Source organism: Pantherophis guttatus, chromosome 4, assembly GCF_059756535.1.
Source record: "Pantherophis guttatus breed Tessera chromosome 4, ASM5975653v1, whole genome shotgun sequence".
NCBI lineage: Eukaryota > Metazoa > Chordata > Lepidosauria > Squamata > Colubridae > Pantherophis > Pantherophis guttatus.
Window position 1 is genome coordinate 138,866,641 of NC_142066.1, and position 22,372 is coordinate 138,889,012.

The 22,372-nt window shown below is 37.9% G+C and overlaps 1 protein-coding gene across 2 annotated transcripts in view; it reads right to left on the bottom strand.

Moving 5' to 3' along the window:
* Positions 1-2,470: 2,470 nt before the first annotated feature.
* ODAD2 (outer dynein arm docking complex subunit 2) overlaps positions 2,471-22,372 on the bottom strand; it is a 106,585-nt gene continuing 86,683 nt past the window's right edge. Inside the window, exons 18-21 of one of the 2 annotated variants that reach the window (XM_087892907.1) lie at positions 22,138-22,326; positions 21,602-21,823; positions 3,643-3,746; positions 2,471-3,189 (exon numbers count right to left, since the gene is read on the bottom strand). In XM_087892907.1, the coding sequence (XP_087749033.1) occupies positions 3,186-3,189; positions 3,643-3,746; positions 21,602-21,823; positions 22,138-22,326 (519 nt within the window). In that variant the 3' untranslated portion in view covers positions 2,471-3,185. Of the gene's footprint in view, positions 3,190-3,460; positions 3,747-21,601; positions 21,824-22,137; positions 22,327-22,372 lie in introns of those variants that run through there. The other variant, XM_034402375.3, reaches the window with a different exon arrangement.

A 22,372-nucleotide genomic window follows, 5' to 3' on the forward strand; every position in this document is an offset into this window, starting at 1 on the left:
TCCCACACATCTCCCGCCCACGCACATCTCCCGCCCACGCACATCTCCCACGCATGCTCACAATCTCCCACGTGCGTGCACATCCCCATGCATCCCATGCATGCATCCACCCCACACACATGCGAATGCAATCTCCATGTGTGTGGATCCCTGCATGTGCCCTGCCCCCTCCACGCATGCACAGCAGAGACCCAAAGACCAGCTGGCCGGCAGGAAGCGTGCGTGCATGCATAGTGGAGCTGGGCTGGGGCGACAGCTGGCGTGCCCACAGAGAGGTCTCTGCGTGCCACCTGTGGCACGCGTGCCATACGTTCGCCACCATGGGCATAGGGAAAACGTATGGATCAGTGGGCCGATAACCAGTCTGGAACAGAAAAAGGCTTTTCTATTTTGCTTTCTCCGTGTATCTCATCCATATTATCCATGTATCCATCTGACTTATGGCATGCTGGCTGGGGAATTCTGAGAGTTGAAGTTCACACATCTTAAAGTTGCCAAGTTTAAAAAATACTGGTTTATCCCAAAGGAGTAATTAAATAGGGCAGCCAAGTTTGTATTTTTGTTGTAAAAGAAAAAAAAATCCTTGTCAAGACAATTTTTTTTTGGTTGTTGATGGTGTTTTTGCGGCCACTCATTCAAACAAAACTTTGTTCTTTTTTCTTCTTAGAGATTTATATCCCACAACTTCTGCAGTTCAAAATACAACAACAACATCAAGGGTAATAAGGAGCAAAAAAAGGGCCTCACTTTATTTGGGTGCCAGAAAAGTTTACCTGGGGAAATAACCAGGTTACAACCAGGATGGACATGACTGTCTGCTGGTTGAGGACACCCAGAAGTGCCTCCAAAGGTGAACCCCCTCCCATGAATGGGTGCTGGATCTGGCTGTCCCACAACGAACAGCTCAGCCTTCCCATCTCACTTAAATTCCGTAGCTATATAAGTACAGGCCATGTTTATCCATAAGTGAAGAAATCATTAAGCAATGACTTATTACACAATGTGTAAGCATGGAAAAGCCAGCAATATATAAGAGCCAGTCTAATCTAGTAGTTAAAGTACCAGGCTAGAAAGCAGATTTTGAACTCAAATCCTGCCTTAGCCATGAAAGCCAGCTGGGTGACTTTCGGCCAGTCACTCTCTCTCAGCCTAACCCACCTCGCAGGGTTGCTAATCTGAGGAAAATAGAAGGAAGAAGTTGTTATAGGGAATGTTCACTGCCTTGAGTTATTGTAAAAATAATAAAGGCAGGAAACAAACAAATAAAAAACCCAAAATAAATAAATAAATAAAGCATAATATCTAGTAGCCCATCATACTATGCATTCAGGAAACAGAACAAAACCAAATGTTTTAAAAATTAAAAATATAGTTCATTAAATACAATTTAGTGCCTGTGAACCTATACATTGTTATACATAGACATTCGGGCTCTGCTTAACAAGTAAGACTGGGGGAGGGAAGGGGGGGAAGCTAAAACAATGTGTAAGTGGCCTGTAACATATATTTTCATTCACTTGAACTTTAGCAGGAAATGAATATAAAGCTCACATTTCAGTGCCTAGTTGAGCATCCTGGGACAATTGATTAGTTGATAATAAGTGTCTGTCATCAGGCAATAAATCATACATTCAGGAAACGATAAAGAAAGCCTTTTTTGTCTGCTGACAGACATTTGCAGGGAAAACTTTATATTTTCAGTTCAAAGAAAGGCAGGTTCTCTCTCTCAGCTTTCTTCCTGGAGTGGATAGAACTTCCCTTGCAGAATGGTTGGGTAAAGTCATTTCCCCCATGAGCATTTTAACGAAAGTGCACTTTAGTGTTCTTGACATCTACAGGAGGGTAGTAGCTGATTTACACTCATTGAGAAGCTGACCATGACCAAATTGGAAAAGCTATTAAGTGCATTTTGAAAGCTTGAGCTCCAAGTGAAAAATAAAATATTGCCAACCTGCCATTGACACACATGTTCCAAATTGCCTCTTGATCAGGCATTGTATTTTTTTTTAACAGAGTGTCATATATTTCAAGATAGGTTGCTTTGGACCTCAAGATTGCTATAACAGAAGGAAAATTTTACAGGAGCCTATAAAACTTAAATATTTGGGTAATTACTTCCTTTCATGTATACTTTATATGGATTATAATCTACACATCAGCTTTGACCATTGCAATTATTTGGGATATATTTAGATCACAACACTCAAAATTCTCAGGCAGTGTGCCCAGAAGCTAGGAGCTACAGGTCTAAGACATCTGGACTCTGGAGGGCATGATCTTAGAGAAGGCTGATATATGGTTTGAGAATAAATCAATCAAACAGCCAGTCAAGGCCAGTTTATTACTGTATTTCATTTTGCAAAATTTACTCATCTTTTTCCAAATACTTAAACTATCTCCGGGGACAAAAAGTATATGATCTGATACAAATCTTTATACAGCAGATATTAAAAAGTTAGGCTTTCAATGGTTTGACAAGGTTGATAAAGAAAAAATATTTATTGCAATTGAAAAGGAAATTAATGTTTGCGAATAACAGTCCATTTGACATATTTGATAAGGCTGAAGTCTTTAGGGAAGAATTGCTAATGTAGAGTGATATTTATAATTTTCCCTACATACAATATAGAGAAAAGGCTAGTCAACAGGAATTGTATCAGTAGCAACTACTTCCATAGGGAAGTTAATTATGGATATGGCTACATCACAGACTGAAACCGGTAGAAAATCCCTAAGGGATCTTGGAAATTTGAGGGAATCTAGAAACATGGAACAACGATCTGTACACACCTTCTGCAAATTATAATTTCTAACATTCTTTGGGAAAAGCCATGATTCTAAAATTGATTATCACTGCACTGGATTTGCAGTGTAGCAGTACCATGAGTTAAAAACAGGACATCACCAAAGATAGTGTAATGAAGAAGAAAATGCCTATTTGCTATCCCGCTGTGAACCAGTAGTAAAGGTAAGTGGAACACACCCCTGCAGGGGATGTCTTGTTTTGAGGGGAAACAGGGTATGTATTTCTAATCAAATTAATTGACCTTGTTGGTACAGTTAGTATTAAAGTACAGGTATTTGAGGGAATGTTGGGAGCATGTCGGAAAGCCCATGTGCTTGAAGTCCTTGTATAGTTCCAGGTGTGAAACTGGCCTATGTGAATGTAGTCCTCTTGAGATTCCTTAACTAAGGAAAATCATAATAATGGAATGATTAGACAGACTTAGCTCAACACATTAACAAAAAATTGTACAGCCACATACAATGAAAGGAAATACATTTGTTATAGCATTCCAAACAAGAAGGAAGCATTATTAGATTTACAACACTTTTGGACATATAGTGATGTATTTCGGTTATGCCAAATATATCCAGTGGAAGCAATATAATAAAAATAAATTTTAAAATACAATAATAAGGGAAAATGCTAAAATATCATGCACCTTTTGACTTTATATTTCACTTTTGCAGCCATTTATTTTTGATTAGGTATGCCACACTAGTACAAATAACTGAAAATATAGATTTCTGAGACATTCTCAATCATCATTTGCCCATCAATCTGAGCTAGCATACAGTACATTAGACAGAAAAAGCTGACAGGGCCCTGATAAAAGCCGCTTGGAGTTTCAGCCATACTTAGCTTTCTCTGTAGCCAGAGCCAGCCTGCGGATGTTTGCTATGCAACCAGCTGCTGCTTCCTGAAGAGTTTCATCCGTAGAGCCTGCCATACCCAGCAGAAGCTTGTTAAAAATAAAAGTGCAGGGGAAAAAAAATGAGAAAGGGTTCCAAACCAAAAACATTACACTAAAAATAAATTATTTTAAAATAACACGCCTGCAGAAATCCATCCAATAATGAATGAAAATAGCCATGTGTTCCACATTCTGGAATCAGCTGCTCAAAGCTGGATTCTCAATAGCCTCTTTAGAGAAAATACACTAGCCAAAAGCACAACACGTTTTAAAAAGAATGGAATAGATACATTTAAGATAAGCGTATCAGGAAAAAAAGTTCAGACCAATCCTGTTATTCACAAAGACATAATCAAAATATTACATTGGTATTGTAGTGGCAAATGCTCAGGATTGGCATTTAAACAGCATCATTTTGAATATTGGCCTTTCAACAAAGTTCCAAGTTTTCCCACTTCCAATGGAAACATTCTGAGAGTTTAGACGCTCCTGTATATTAATCGCTCTATTTAAAAAACTGTTGCTCTTAGCAATAGAACTTCAATCCGGTTTTTGTTAGAACATTGGCCAATAGATTTATGTCGTGTATGGGGAGTAAATAGTCTCAAAGATTGAAATGCATTCTGATCTTTCAAAACCTAAATCTATTTTAGACAGTGTACAGAGACTACTAACTCTGTTCAAACTCTGAACAATCTGTCAGGACTAGGAATCTTTAAAGGGACCTTTAAAAAATGACAAAATAACCAAAAAAACCCAGTTATCTTATTTTTGTCTTTCTTTCTGAAAGAAGATAGTGGGGTTTATCAGTCTGTTCCAGGTAGGTAAGAAGAAAAAAAAACCCCAAACCAGCAAAACATTGGAAAATCAGAAGGAAATAAATTTATCTTATAGTCTGATATGAACTGTTTCTTTCTTTTTTTAGATTTATTTTGTTTTATCGCTTAGCATGTTTGTGTGCATTTTTTCCTGAAAGATTATGAATTAAGGCCTGCAGGAGTGAGAATATTTTCTCCCATTTTCTTCAAATCTCAGCTGAGTTCTAAATTTAAAAAAAAACAAAAACCTTTGTATTCAATTGGGAATTTAGCTTCCAACTTTTTAGTGTATCTAGGAACAAACCCATTATTCTGCCACTATCTTGACTTACCTATGTAAGCCTATAAATTTAGCCCCTCTGCTGGCTATACAATGGCAAGAAAACAGGGTAAGTTTCCACTCTTTTGCTCCTGAATAAATGTACACAAAGAGATTTTCTCTGTAAAAAGAGTAGCAGCCCACCTCCAAAACAAGCTCTTCACAGGAGTGGGTGAGAGTACAAGAATAAGGATTATGAGGGACTCTGCTTAAATCAGCTATCCATTATAATCTCAGGCATGCACTGCAACTGTGTGCCATATTCATCACCCAATATAAACATTTCGTGGAAAGCAGTGTGGTCAATTCAGATTTAAGAAAGTCTCCTAAATTTTTATTATGGCAACCGCAGGATTTTAAAGCATGTAGCCTTAATTAAAAATTATTTTTCAATCTGTAGCTTTTAGTGTTCTGAATATAAGCAACATTGAACTCAACCACAAAAACATGTTACCATTCAATGCTTATGCATATTTTTTATAGTGCTGCATTATGTAACTTTATGAGCAGCTACATATGCAAGCAGAAAGTTAACACAAATGTAAATACTAATCACTACCATTCATTAGCCTTACAACTGTTGGGAGACAGGAAATCTAACTGCACACATCTGTGATATGCTTATGAAGATCAATTTTATATTTTAGGAAGTATTTGTGTAGAATGTGAGCATCTTGTCAGTCACATCTCATTCTCTGAACTCTAGATGTCACCTGTAAAACATTTTACTTCACCTCCATTTGTTTAATTTGTACATGTTTACCACAGAATTGTAACAGATAATCCTTGACTTACAATCACAACCAAGCCCAAAATTTCAATTGCTAAGCAAGGCAGCGAAGTGAGTTTTGCCTGATTTTACGATGGTTTTTTGCCACAGTTGTTAAGCGAATCACTACTGTTATTAAGTGAATCATGCTGTTGATTCACTTAATGGGGCAAGTCCAGCTTTCCCCATTGACTTTTCCTGTTGGAAGTCAGCTGGGAAGGTCACAAACACATCACATGACCGTAGGACCGCGCATGTCATGAGTACCTGCCAAGCACCCAAATTTTGATCACATGGTCATGGAATCCTGGAATGGTCGTAAGTATGAAAAACAGTCATAAGCCATTTTTTTCAGTGCCTTTGAACGATTGTAAGGACTACCTGTATTACATGTGTTACAAACTTCTGTAACGCAGTTCACAGAATCACAGGATTTTGAGAGGCGAAGTTTTCAGAACAAGATATTGTTTGTCCTGAGTCAGCTGAATTAATTTGAATGAGAAAAAGCAGGTTTTGCTCTAATCCCAAATATCAACAGCAGACTTCATTCAAGGGCAAATGCCAACATTACTATAAGGAAGTAAGATACTACGGTAGCAATAGAATTACAAAACTCAGATGAGTCAAAGCATCAAATCAAGTGATTAAAAATGTTATTTACCGTATATGAGCCTAAAACAACACCAAGCACTTAGTGACAATTGATGGGTATCAGGAATTGATCGGCCAACTCTGGCTTCAGCTAATGGATAAATTATTCCTTTCTATATTCTTCTTGATAAAGAAAGGTCAAAAACTCTTAGATTATCAGGCAATTCATTTACTTGTGTTTGAAATTTCTCCCAATTACTGATATTGAAATATTTTGAGATGTAAAGCAAGACACTTTGATTTATGATCTATAGCTATAAGGTCCTTTGTAGATAACCATTCATTAATTATTCTCCATCTCCCTTCTTGAACTGTTCACAAAATATGTCTATTGAAAAATGATTTGGTAAATGACGGAGAATAGAGTAGTATATACAATATATCCTTATACAGTCAATACTCATCTCTAAAGAAAGGAGTTGGTTTCTTTCTCCTTTACACATGTATGATCAAGCTGTTGATACATAAGGTAATTGTAATAAGAACAATATGGTTGTATAGAAGTGCACACAGCCTATGGAACCTGGTTCAGTTATTTGAAGCTAATCTTTGAAAAGGTTTGAGATGGGGGTTTGAGTACAGCCCTTTATTGCACTCACAGAAAAATAAACTCCTTGGAGGAAAAATTGGATCTCAGAGTTAGCATAGACCTCACCTTTTGGTAGTATTGCCCTCAAGGACTGGGAATGATACAACTTGCAAGAAGCCTACAAGAGGTGTGCTTGACTGGGGAAAACTGCATGTTTTCAATTACAGAAAACTTTATCATCATTAAACTTGGGGAGGTTGTCTCATGGAGATGGTATGCAAATTGAGAGTTAACTAAGCATTCCATGGCTCACCTAACTTCTTTATGCAGAAAACCTCAACATGTGAAGAGTTGAATGAACTGCATTTTGAGTACAATGTTACTATTGCTATGGAAATATTTAACTGGCCTACTGATTTGTCTTGTGATTATTTAACATTGATACGCTTTCAACTGGACAGTAATTACATTAAAGTAATCTGTTTGATACATGGTGGTATTTGTACCTGAACAACCTTCAAACTCAATATGTTTGTGAAAAATGCAATACACAAATAAATTGATTTTGACACTAATTATATGAACCCAACTAACAGGCTCCTAATCAAGGCACAGCTGTTAATAATTTGTTGTTATTATGGAATGAACATGACTCCAGAGTTGCAAATCAGTTTTACCAAATACAGAGCCTATTGAATTTTATCAATGACATGAATATGGTGCTTTAAGAGCCTGGCATTGCTATGCTTCCTTGATGGATAATGTAAGGCACAACTTGTGTTTTCTGAAGTGCCTTCCTCCATTCAGTTCCTGAAAGTCACCTCCTGTTTTTATTTTCTGCCACAATCTGCAGTTCTGATGAGCTTTTAACTGCTGCATATTGCTTCATGAAGCAATTTCCCTATGAATCCAATAGATGAGTTAAAGGCAGAAATATAATCATATGTCTGACTTAAAACCAAAGTTATGTATGTACATAGAGTAACTACAATGATTTCCATAAACTTTGACATGCAACAAGTAAAATACTATTTATGATTATAGACTGTATATTCAGATATCATCTTTTGTTTTCTTAGTATCTTAATAAATCTCAAACATAACTTTTGGAATAATACTCTTTTCAGTGTTTGAGGGCTTGATAATAAATCCATTCTGCTATATATATTGTGGTGCCAATAAAAGAGAATATTTGTAATTCAGGATTAAAATATTCTTATCATATTCTTGTGATCAAAAGCATTATTATTTCTCTTCCTCTAAAAACATGTTATTTAGCACATTTAAAGGAAATGTTTTTTTAAAAAAATCTGACAAGTCTCTATGGAGATTTTCAATCATCCAAGTCATGATTGGTCTTTCTTGTTTTTTTTCCTTGAAAACATTTCGCTGTTTCTCCAAGAAACTGAAGAAGTGAAGAAAAAGAAGAAGAGAACTGAAGTTCTTGGAAGAGAAGTGAAATATTTTCAAGGAAAAACCAAGAAAATCCATTTTGAAAAGCATTTTTGGGACTACCAGACAAGTCTTTTTTAAATAATTCCATTTATCTCATTTATTTTCCAGATTACCAGGTTTTTTTAAAAAAATACATCTAATGTATTTTAGAATTTTGAAAAAGTTATTTAATGAGCATGTGATGTGGTGCATTCAGCAGGGATTATTCTTTAACAGAGTATCAACCAGAGTTAATTGATAAAGTCATCTAATAAATTTGTATAAAAATTGCCAACCTTTAGTTGGTGTGAAGCTTTATCAAAATAACATGCCTCATTTATATCTTCTACAGTTTTTGTAGATCTATACACATTATATAGATTATACATTAATGAATTCATTTTATATAGAGAGCTGGAAATATATTTGGGTACTACTACCATAACTTTATATGTAAAATGTTAGAGCCAATCTATAAATCCTAATGTTAAAGAAAAATTTAGAAACAAAATTTCCACTTATGGCTAAATAAACTCTGTGAGGAAATGGGAGAATAAATGCAATTTACAAAATGTAGAAGAACAGAGTTGGAAGGGATTTTGAAGATCTTTTAGTCTAACCCCCTTCTCAAGCAGGTGATCCTATACCATTCTGGACAAATGGCTGTCCAATCTCTTCTAATTTGAATTAGTCTCTTTTGTTAAATTTGCTAAAACAATGAACAAATGCAATGGTAGGGGAGAGAAATTGAGATGAGATTTGCTTTAAAGGAGTCTTTATTTCAAAGGAATTATGTCTGCCTATTGTGGAATGAGCTTGGATCCAAGATATTAGGAGATTGAGAATGTTATAAACTAGAAATGCAGATTAAATCACTTTCTTGTTACTTTTCATATTATATGCATAACTAAAATGCATTTATTTAAAAAAACAATTGTTTTAATACAATTTAAAAATTGTTTGTTTTGATTTGACAGGCAAAGATTGAATCTAGAGAGGAACCACTGATAACCTGGAAAATACAGATTTTACATGCAAAATGTTCCCAGTTTAGTCCCTTGGAATCTCTGTTTTGTATGACAAACTTTCTTTTCTGAAAACTACCAATCAGAGGTAACTTAGCTACCTAAATAAATACCATGTCCTCATCAAGGAATTTATAAATTTATAAATAGAAAGCTTCATAAATATATAATATTATATATATTGCCTAAAATAGATACAATTGAGGCTTATTATTCTTAAGTGATGCTAGGAATTACTATATTAATTTTTCTTTTTCAATTCAATGATTGCTTGTTGCTCAAAGATGTTGAATTCCTTGACTTTCTAATTAGGAAGGAAATGGACTTTTTAGCTGTATTCCAAAAAGTTACATACATAAAAAACCTGCCTTGAATAAAAACACATGGTCAAAATCCATCCAAAGAAGTATCAATCTAGATAGAGTCTGTGCTTGTTTTCAGCAACGAAAGCCTGGAATTATTTGAGACATCCAAGTGTATATGTTATTTTACACATATGATTTGCTCCTTAAAAGCTTCTGTTTCAATTAAATGATAAATAATACATGTGGCATAATCCAAAACTAAAAAGGATTAGAACTGAGTTACCATTTCATTGCTAGTTAACTCCATTCTTTTTCTTCTTCTCAACTAATAAAAGGATAACATAATATTTGGAATATATATTGTATGTTGTTGAAAGAACTTGGCCTTGAAATATCATGGTCAAAAGTGAACAGATTCCAGTTGAAAATGGACACGGGGAAAATCCCATGTGGGCTGGAACCTAACTTTTGGCATATAATCTAAGGAACAGTTAAACCAAAATGTTGTTAATTCTTCACTCTATAATAAGCAGGAGATGGCTGGTTGCCTTCTGTTTTTTTCTTTCTTATGAGCTAAGAAATGTTCACTAATATTGCTAATGGTGGTAAAAGTGAATTAAGGTTCATTTCTAAAACTTGAGATTCAGGAATTTTGAAAGCTAAGAAAAAATATTATTTGTGTTCAAGCTGGACAATTACTTTTCACTTATTACTTTTATTACCTGGTGCCCTATAGCAATGTATAATAAAATATGCAACTGGGTAAAATATTAAACTAACAATTTTTAAAACAAAACTATCAGTAAAAACCTGCATTAAAATATATGGTGTACAATATGTGGTGATTCAATCAATAGCTCAGTTAACAATAGGATGTTATAGTCTTGATTGAAGCAGTGATGGTGCATTATTGGAAGACTGAATAGGCAGACTGAGGATACTAAAGAAGTTCTATCTCCATGGTAAATAAAATTCAACATTGATTTGAGGGCACATAATCAGCAACCATGTATCTGACCCCGCAATATGCATAAACAAAATTATGACATCAAAAAATCCTGATACTAAAAGAAAGGAAAAGGGAAAAAAAATCATTTAAATTTATGCAAAATTGACAAGTTGAAAAAAAATCAAATTCAGGTATTGTGAAGTTTTCCAACTTTAAGGGATCACAAATATTATGAGAAAATTCTGCCATCTGTAGACTAATTCTGAAAGGAAGCATTGCAAAATCCATCTTGTGGCCTTATTCAGCCCTAAATTGCCCTACCAGCTGCTGCATTTCAACACTCATACAAGACTGAAGATTTTTAAAGATGTTGCATGACCGAAAGACTGCAAATAAATGTACATCCATCATTTGCTTGGAGTTGCCAAACAACAAGCCGGCAAAGAAGCAACAAGGAATGAAATGCATTCCTTCCTTTCTTCTGCATCTACAAAGGCATGAAGAATTTTTCTAAAAAATAAAACCTCTTCCTTCGCCAGTTTCCTTTGTATAAAAGTAAATGTCTAACAGCTGCTTTTGGTACATAAAAACAAACAAACATTTGAAATGTGTAAAAATATCCTATAATACGATGTACTATCAAATAAATGGTAAAATCTAGTGTCTATAGGAATGTTACCAAGAACACAGCAAGCCGTTTTGAAAGAAGATATTGACAAGTGTGTTCTGATGGTTAATTACTACAGCCAGCGGCCAAACCTTTAATTCAATACATACAATATTCAGCTAATTGGTAAAATTAAACTTGCTGTTTTCAGGCAGAAATGTATCATATTTTTAATGATTGCCAAAAAGGCTAGTCAAGAAGTCTGAAATACATTATTATTGTTTTTTCTTATGTTCAGCTTCTGTGAATGCTCTTTTTTTCCCTATTTTTGCTCAGCTCATTGCCAAAAATAATTACCTGGCACCTTGCCTCAGTGTGCTTAGTCTGCTATCTGCCAGTGAAAAGAAATTCATTTTATTAGCTGTACAATTATATTTTAAGGTAGCACTGTTTACACATAGTATTCCTCAGGGAGTTTTGCTTTTCACCTACCTCAGGTTAATTGAGACAGGCATGCCAATTGCATAGTGGGTTTTCTTATAGCTAACATTCCTTTTTGCTCCTAAAAAGCTACATATGTGGACCAGGGGATTTTCTGTGGCTGTATGGAAAATCAGTGACTCTATGGATGTGTAGAAATGTTTTCCAGTTGTGCACTGGGATCTCTGGATCCCAGCCTGACTTTTCTACAAAGTCTCCTGAACTGGAATTTGTTTTTAGACAATTGCAAGAAGCTGCTCAATGTATTTTTTGTGGTTTGGATAAAAGTGCCAAGTCAGAAAAAAGGACATTCCCTGCATTCTCTAAAGCAAGATAAATACAGAAGAGAAACCTAGATGAAAGATGGAACTGTTATCTATGGCTCATGCCAGATTCTTCGGTTTTTTGGCAAATTCTGTTAAAGTTGGAAGAGTCAAAGAGCTACAACCTTTTCCATTAAAATTCGGAGTATATATTGGGGTTTAGCATACCTTGTTTATACATTTTGAACCTTCAAAACTATCTATTTAAAAATGCTTTAATGATTCCTTCTGCATAAATTGGCTGCAGCTCCACTTATTTGAAATGGCTCATTTATCACTAAAAGAGCTGCAGGGCACAGCTTCTGTTGAACTGCTCCAACGAACCTACAGCTTAGTGGGATGGGCTTCTTTTTAGAAGACTAAAAGATATTCAGAACATGCCAAGTAGAGGATGCCAACATTCAGGTCCCCCCCCCCAAATGTTCCTAAATTAAAAAGTTACCAAAGGGGAAACTAACAACAATAATAAAATCATCAAAATTATTGTCCCTTACTAGGAATTAAACTGGAAATAACGTGTCTCACATATGCTCTTATTGCTGTTTACTTGAAACTTGCCCTCTAAACCCTGCTCCAAAAAGAAAGTTTTTTAAAGATGATATTTAATGCAAATGTTCTCTCCATAGAATTACATCTGAAAGGGCCTAGTTGCTTGTGTAAATCAGCTTTGAGTCATACTTTATTAATTTATTGATTAGAATAGTTTTTATATGGCCACCCATATTTGTTACACAGCTAACAAATAGGTATACAAATAATAAAATAGATAAAATTATAATCTCTTAAAACCTCTTAACAGACCATCAATGGCAAAAATGCTGTTCTGACTTCACCATCCTGGTCCAATACTGGAGGAAAAAGCCAAGTCTTAAAAGCTTTCTAGAAGAAAAGAATAACAGCATGTGTGCAAGCCATACACACACTCACATCCACATCTACACACTCCACACACACACACACACACATGTATCTCAAGGGAGAAGCTGTTCTATATGGTAGAAGTAAGCTTGGCAAATGCTCACTTCTTCACTCTTATCAACATTTAATAGCAGGGAGCTGGAGTAAGTCCACTATCTAATATAGAAGAATTTTTTGTAAACCAATCCCCAGGTATGTTATCATTAAAAAAATAATAATGATGTATACTAAATGTATTTGTCAGCTTATCAGTGCAAAATCTGTGATAGCTACAGGCAAAACCTGACTGAAACACATAATTTAGTCACAGCAACACAAGTTTAATGAAATATTTGGCATGTCTGTTATATATATGAATTTTTATTATAATAGCAAAATCTAATGCAAACTAAACATAGAGAAAAGAGAAAAGAAGAAAAATGTTGCAAGAAAAATAAAAGATGAAGAGAGAATAAAGAAGTAAAAATATAGAGAAAAGAAATATACAAAGAAGTGATTTCCAACCTTCATTCTAAACAGTATAAACATTAGTAAGTCACTAATGTTTATACTGTTTGGAATGAAGGTTGGAAGTCACTTCTTTGTATATTTCCTCCCACATTACAAACAATTGTCTCTTCACAACAATAAGACTGAAAACTATTCATTAAGTGAGAGTTTATCTTCAATTTTGAACAAAAGAAAAAATAATTATAAGTTTAAGAATTTAAAAAATCTGAAATAAATAGCAAAAGGATAAATAAAAATTTGATCTAAGAGAGTTATAAAAGTAAGGGTTTTATATTAACTAAGAGTCCAGATAAATTTGGAATATTGAACCTTTTACAATAAGATTTTGGAATTAATTATAAAGAACACACAGCTTATAATAGGAAACCTGTTCAGATTTTTGGAAGATACAACAGAAATAGGCAATTTTATGGTTTGAAAACTGGACATTATTGGGGATTAAAGATATGAAGTAAAGAAAAAAAGATACAAACCTATAATATCCAAGTTTACAATGGATTTTTACAATGAAACATTTTTACAGTGAAAATGCTGAAAGAGATTTTGGAACAATGCAGTCAGAAATTAGTAGCCACAATATTAACAATGTCAGTTAAGTTAGCTGCTTCTATAGATAGGTTATACTGTAGATAAGGGACGTGGTGGCTCAGTGGCTAAGATGCTGAATTTGTCGATTGAAAAGTCGGCAGTTCAGCTGTTTGAATCCCTAGTGCCGTGTAATGGGGTGAGCTCCCATTACTTGTCCCAGCTTCTGCCAACCTAGCAGTTCGAAAGTACGTAAAAAATGCAAGTAGAAAAATAGGGACCACCTTTGGTGGGAAGGTAACAGCGTTCCGTGCGCCTTTGGCGTTTAGTCATGCCGGCCACATGACCTGGGAGACGTCTTTGGACAGCGCTGGCTCTTTGAAACGGAGATGAGCACCACCCCCTAGAGTTGGGAACGACTAGCACATATGTGCGAGGGGAACCTTTACCTTTACCTTTACCTATACTGTAAATGTTATTGAAGAAATGAGAAAGATAGAACAAATTTTATCTGACAAGTATGGTATGTATTTACGATGATCTCAACGTGCTGGGATCATGTGATTGATATTTATTCCCTTTCCAGGGGGTTCTGGATGAGCAAAGTTAATGGGAGGCTGCATTTGTTGAATGATTGCATGACTCACTTAACAACTGATTCGCTTACTGACAGCAGCAAAAAATATCGTAAAATTGGGTGTATACTGTCCTGTACTCTCGTTATGAGAAGAAGCTATCCAGAACACATATGGGCAATCTTCCATCCTTTCCTTATCAGGAATGTTTCCAAGGAACAAATCTATTCACTGGTTTCTTGATCTTTGCTGTTTGTTGGCTCTTTTTTCAGAATCATCTTCAATTTACCATATATACATCCCTTGGAAATCTGATCTTCAGAGCTGATCTTGAATACTGCGAACAATATTCAATAGAGATGAATACTGAACTGGTTTAATTAAACATGTGGTCAGTGTCAAGGCTTGGTCAGTGATCATCAATCTGTTTTAATGAATGCGGAGCACTGGGTTGCATTAGAAAGATTTTTCTGCTCATTGAAGGTCATGAACATGGTCACAGTGGTTTTATTTATGGATAGGCTAGGCAGATTTAAACTGCTTAGTAAACTGCTTAGTCACAAGCCATGATCCTCAACAACTACTAAACTAATCACTATCTACATGATATGAATCTAGCAGTAATGCAGACAGCAACATTTCAGTCATTGTATGAGAATTTTAAAAAAGGAAACGGGTAGACAAAGGATGAAAAGCTAGTAGTATTATTCAAGACATCCCACTGTTTAAAGGAAGCATTAATAAAATACCAAGAAGTTGCCAAAAATACATTGTTGTAATACTTTGTACTTCTTTCTACCAAATTATAATTGTGCAATAGCTCCCCCCACAAGCATAAGTAATGATAGAATTTTATCTTGTAAAAATAAGACCCTCCTGCTGTTGTGGGAGGACAGTTGAGACACCAACAGCACATCGATGAACAATTGGCTGTGTTACATCTTTTGTGAAGTCCCCTGTCTGAGCTTTGGGCCTCCATCGCTGCATTTTGGAGATGTATACGACTGCAGATCTTCTTGCGCTGCGAGATTCCCCCTTCTCGCAGATGTGGCCCTCCTCACTATCGAGGGCCCACCTCAAGGAAGGGTTTTGGGACCCAGAGAGGTGGCATGTGAAAACGAGGGGATTGAGGGGTTTTTTAACAAAATTTTTAGTCAAATTTTTAAGGGGTCCTAGGGAGGGGGAGGGTCAGATTGGAATTCGGGCTGTGGGTATGGGGGATAACCCACAAGGGGGAGGGTCGGGTCTGGCAGTGAAGCGTGGTGTGGGGGATGGAGGACCCGGGATCGAGGGGGGGGTTAGAGCTTGTCCGGATAGTTTTTTGAACATCAGTACTGTAGGTGGGAGGGGTAGATATGGCGGGAGCAGGGGGCCATATCGTGTTAGGGGAGTGCGCACTCGCTGTCTACGAGCGGTGGCGTGCTCCGGCCCCCAAGGCTCTACTCGCTCCTCAGGTTGCATAGACCCTCAGGACCCAGGCCTTCGGCTGATGCTGTGCAATGCCAGGTCCGTAGTAAATAAAGCCCCCCTCATCTGTGATCTTGTTCAGGAGGGGGGTGCGGACCTGGCAGGTATTACGGAGACCTGGTTGGGCCAGGAGGGGGGGGTTCCCCTCGTTGAAATGTGCCCGCCAGGTTTCCAAGCATTCCATCAGCCGAGGTCACAGGGGAGGGGCGGGGGGGTAGCGGTTATCATTAAAGAAGGTCTGAGACCGAGGGAGGCCACTGTTCCTCAGACGGCCGGCTGTGAATCCCTTTTTGTGAAATGGGGTCATGGGGTTCAGATGGGTTTGCTGATCACGTACCTGGCTCCCTGCCACGTGGCAACAGCCCTGCCCGAGCTACTCAACGTCATCGCCGCGGTGGCGGTTGATACCCCTAAGCTTATGGTTATGGGGGATTTCAACCTGCCGTCCGTGGGTGAGACGTCAGAGATGGCTCGGGAGTTCATGGCTTCCATGACAGCTATGGACCTGACCCAGTTAATTCATGGCCCTACCCACACAGGGGGAAACACGCTGGATCTGGTTTTTGTCTCTGGACAGTGGTTGAGGGATCTTGATATAGGGGATATAGTTACTGAACCCTTGTCATGGTCAGATCACTCTCTCCTTCGTCTCGACTTTCAAACCGCTGCACCCCGCCGCAGGGAGGCGGAGCCGGTCAGATGGTTCCGCCCCAGGCGCCTGATGGAACCTGACAGATTCCAGACGGAGCTTGGGCCATTTCCTGAGGTTCTGGCACACGCCTCGACTGGAGACCTGGTGGCCGCCTGGGATAGGGCGGCTGCTGGTGCTCTGGATCGGGTCGTGCCTTTGCGGCCTCTGACCCGGCACCGATCTCAATTGGCTCCTTGGTTTACCGAGGAGCTGAGGGAGTTGAAGCGCCGGAAAAGACGCCTAGAGAGTAGTTGGAGGGCCAGTCTTCTTGAATCTGACCGGACACTAGTAAGATCCCACATTAGGAATTACTTAGTGGCGATAAAAGCAGCGAAATGTAGTTATTTTGCTGCTCTTATTGCGTCATCAGATAATCGCCCGGCCGCCCTCTTTAGGGTGACCCGCTCCCTGCTCCACCAGGAAGCGCGGGAGGACCCCTTGGAGGGTAGAGCCGAGGATTTTGTTCAGTATCTGTATGACAAAATCACTCAGATTCGGGAAGACTTGGACTCCGACTGGGTAGTCTCAGGGGGAGAGACAGGGGCGGGTCTTGAGAATGTTATCTGGGATGAGTTTGATCCTGTGACCCCTGAGGACGTGGACAGGATTCTGGGTAGACTGAACGCGACCACTTGTTTATTGGACCCGTGTCCTTCCTGGTTAGTACTGGCTTCCCAGGAAGTGACACGAGGCTGGCTCCAGGGGATTATAAACGCTTCGCTGAGTGAGGGTGACTTTCCCGCCGCCTTGAAAGAGGCGGTGGTGAGGCCTCTCCTCAAGAAGCCTTCCCTGGACCCGGCAATGTTGGTAAATTATCATCCGGTCTCCAATCTTCGCTTTGTTGCGAAGGTTGTTGAGAGTGTGGTCGCGCAACAGCTCCCCCAGCACCTGGATGAAACGACGTATCTGGATCCGTTCCAGTCGGGCTTCAGGCCCGGGTACAGCACGGAAACGGCATTGGTCGCGTTGGTTGATGATCTCTGGAGGGCTCGGGACAGGGGGTGCTCTTCTGTCCTGGTCCTGTTAGATCTCTCAGCGGCTTTTGATACCATCGACCATGGTATCATGCTGCACCGGTTGGAAGAGTTGGGGGTGGGAGGCACTGTGTTGCGGTGGTTCTCCTCCTTTCTCTCTGACCGGCCGCAGTCTGTGTTGACAGGGGGACAGAGGTCGACCCCGAGGCCCCTCATATGTGGGGTGCCGCAAGGGTCGGTCCTCTCGCCTCTCCTGTTCAACATTTATGTGAAGCCGCTGGGCGAGATCATCCGTGGTTTTGGGGTGGAGTACCATCAGTACGCTGACGACACCCAGCTGTACATCTCCACCCCGGATCACCCCAACGATGCCCTTGAAGTGATGTCCCGGTGCCTGGAGGCCGTACGGATCTGGATGGGGAGGAACAGGCTCAGGCTCAACCCATCCAAGACTGAGTGGCTGTGGTTTCCGACGTCCCGATATAGTCAGTTGACGCCATCACTGACTATTGGGGGCGAATCATTGGCCCCCACGGAGAGGGCTCGCAACTTGGGCGTCCTCCTGGACTCACGGCTGTCTTTAGAAGAGCACTTGACGGCCGTGACCGGGAGGATTTTTCATCAGGTTCGCCTGATTCGCCAGTTGCGTCCCTTTCTGGATCGGGACTCTTTACGCACGGTCACTCATGCCCTTGTCACCTCCCGCCTGGACTATTGCAACGCTCTCTACATGGGGCTCCCCTTGAGGAGCACCCGGAGGCTCCAACTGGCGCAGAGTGCGGCCGCGCGGGTGGTAATGGGAGCGACATGGCGTTCCCATGTAACACCTCTCCTGCGCGAGCTGCACTGGCTCCCGGTGGTCTTCCGGGTGCGCTTCAAGGTTTTGGTTACCACCTTTAAAGCGCTCCATGGCTTAGGACCCGGGTACTTGCGGGACCGCCTACTACCACCAATAGCCTCCCACCGGCCGGTACGCTCCCATAGAGAAGGGCTCCTCCGGGTGCCGTCAGCCAAACAATGCCGACTGGCGGCCCCCAGGGGGAGAGCCTTCTCTGTGGGGGCACCTACTATCTGGAACGAGCTCCCCCCAGAGATACGGAGGATCCCGGATCTGCGCACCTTCCGCCGCGCCTTAAAGACCTTACTATTTCACCAGGCCGGCCTGGCCTAATTTTCCCCCTCTTTTATAAAAGATTTTTAAAATTTTAAATATTTTTTAGTATTTATATATTCAATTTTAAATTGGTTTTAAAAGTTTGGGGTTTTAAATTTGTCGGGGCCAAAATTATTTAATTTGATTTTATTCTATTTTTTAAATTTTGTATTGTATGTGTTTTTATTGTTTGGCTGTGCACCGCCCTGAGTCCTTCGGGAGTAGGGCGGTATAGAAATCTAATAAATAATAATAATAATAATAATAATAATAATAATAATAATAATAATAATAATAATAATAATAATAAAGACAGAATTTGTCTTCTGTCTTCATTACTATGAATACTTGATGGGAGACTATGAGAAAAATTCTAGGATGTGTTATATACTTAACAAAAATATGACAACATAATTCTTCAAAATTTAGCTTAATTTGTGATTACTGTACCCAAACATATACAGTAGTGGCCAAAATTGTAGAAACCTTTTGGGAAAAGTGTATTTTTGAGGTTTGATGGCTAAATCACCACTTTTTTTTAGAGTAGTACCATAAAATTATATATCAATGGAGAGATAATTTAATCAAAAATTTAATGCTTTTCAACCTTTATTTGAGAGATAAAAGTGGCTTTTTTCATGGAATTCTAGATTTTAGGCCAAATTCCTGCAGTACTTCACTCAACTTCACATTGCATTGCACCATTTCATCTTGAATACACCCTTATGATTTTCTTCTGTCATGTAGGCACAGTCTCTTAATTCTTCTGTCATCACTTGCTGTTGTGCACCTTTTCCTGCTTTTACCAGTGTGGTTTTGTAGTGACTGAGTCTCCATATACCTCTTCAAAAACTTAGAAATGCCACATTTGGTTAAATTTCCACCAATTTTTCTCCTAATTTCTTTATAACTGTAGCCTTAATAATATTATTTTACATCACTTTCTGGGCGACCAGTCAACTCTTTGCACCATTACTTTAATTTTATTATGTTTTACAAGCTCACTAAATGAAAGAACACAAAAAACCCAACCAACTTGATAGTGATCACATAACACACTGACAAATGTCCTCCAGTCAGCTTCAATACATGACATCAATAATTGAATCCTACTGTTATCTGATTGGCTCATTGTCAAAACAAGATGACACCTGATTGGCTCTCTAAACACTCGTGCTCATTGGCTACAATCAGATGAAGGAAAGCTACCTGATATCAACCAAGTTGTGCTTACTTTTTCTGGTTATTTGGCTATAACTTTTCATAAAATACAGATAATTGAACAAACCTTGTTGTATTACATTCTTCATTAAATTATCTTTCCATTGATATATAATTTTATGGTACTAGTCAAAAAAAGTGGTGTTATTAGCCATCAAACCTCAAAAATACACTTTTCCCAAAAGGTTTCCGCAATTTTGGCCACTACTGTATAATATTCTCCAGAAAATGTGAAAAGGATTTGTCATTGCCTTCTTTTGATGATTTCTTGATGATTTCTTGATTTTCTAGTCTAAGCTACAATCCTAGGATTTTTCTCATAGTCTCCCATCTATGTACTAACCAAATATTACCCTGCAGAGTTTTTTAAAGATAAGACAAAGTCATTTGCTACTGCCATCTACTGAATCCTGAATTAAAAAGAGGTCTGCATAAGGCATGATTATTCTGTGTATAATTTATATTCCTATAGTTTTATTGCTCCATCAATTCTTTCAGCCAACCATCCATCTGTTTCACAGCCTAAATGACAGATCACTGCTACTTATCAATATTGTTAGTACGTAGGACAGCAGCACCACTATCTGTCCATTATTATACAATGTTCATAGCTACTGGTATGTTTTATTGCAAAAAGTCTCCCAAATTATATGCAGCATCCAACTGTAACTTTTTAAAGCAAACAAAAGAAGGCATAAAAGTATTAAAATTAAATAATTCCCAAACAATGTGGAAAATCGTCATCCTATCTCGTGCCAGAAACCATGATTTTCACATTTTAAAAAGTTTTAAAAATCACTTACATGTATACTATAAAGTCCATTTTTCTTATTGAGAGTAGGATAAAAGGACTTATTCATTATTTTGAGTCTTCCAAAGCTGAATGTTATGTAACATGATTTTAAGCCTTTGAGTCAATTATAAAATTCTTTTAGTAGTAATTACTTACAGTAATTACTTACATCTATTCAGACATTTAAGTATGAAAATATTGCTGTGAGACAATATAGTGCAATACAGTTTAGCTAATTTACAATGGAATGAGGAATTCTGAGGGTTAGCAGAGTCACATATTTTATTTTTGTTTTTTTCTAGTTAAATGCAGAGAAACTAAAAAGGTAAAAGCTAACATAAAAGGTATACTACATTAAGTATAAAATGCCAAGTAGATAGGCACAAAGAGAACATTGTTAAGTGCCTGGGAGCAAGAATATTGTGTAACTTGAATTCTACCATAGAGAATGTCATTTCTGATAGTCATTTACCTAAGTGCATTGGACCACCAAAGATGAACGAAAGAGCTAGCTAGGCGCATTTGGGAGGGGATGTTTTAGAATCAGTACTTGGATCTTCAGATAATACCAGTTCTTTGAACTAGTCCTAGAAGAGACTGAGAGCCAGCCACTCAGCTTATAAAGTTCTAGCATTTCAAAACATATTAATCAATCTAAGTTAGTGACCTAATAACTTTAGTTTAGCTTATTGCACTTTTCAAACTATTTTTAATAATACATTAAAGAATCCCAAGAGATTATAAAAGGGATAAATGATGTTGAATGTCTGTCTGTCTGTCTACCATCTATCTATCTATCTATCTATCTATCTATCTATCTATCTATCTATCTATCTATCTATCTATCTATCTATCTATCTATCTTACCTTCACCACTCCATTTTCATGCATGGTAATGCAATTGTTGGGATCCTCTGACAGTTGATACAATGCTTGTGCAGTAGCTCGGTGAACTTCTGGATCACTTGATTTCAGATAACGTACCAAAGGTGCAACAGCTTTAGTATCTCCAAAACCAATCCTGTTACTTCCCCACATGCAGCAGCGAGAAATGGCATCAGCTAAATGCCGTCGTAATTTGTCATTGTTCTAAACCAAGAGGCAAAATAAATTATTAAAAAAATGCATCCCCTGATATCTTAATGGAAGATACTTCACATAACAGCAACCATTAAAAATATGAAAGGAGCTTAAAAAGGATTGGTTTCTTTGTTCTCAATGCTTTATTGGTTATTAACATCAGTTTTTTAAAAAAAAAATATTTAGGAACTCTGAACAATTATATTTTTATCAGAGTATAAAGATTCTGAAATAACATTTTATCTAATTGCAGAAGAAATATAAAAGATGACATCATACAGTGTATTCCAGAATATTAGCAACAAGAACAAAATTTTACTTACTGTATTTGCTAATTTGGATAATAAAGGAACAACACCATGATCTGTTATAACAGCTAAATTCTCTTCATCTTTTGCTATGTTGGTGATTGCAGCACACACACTTGCCAAAACTTCTTTATTTTCAGATTTTAAAAGATTAACAATTAGTTCCAAACCACCAACGAATGAACGAACCATTTCACCAGCATCCTAAGTGAAAAGAAGACAAATTATAAAATTTTATTTCTGTGAGCAA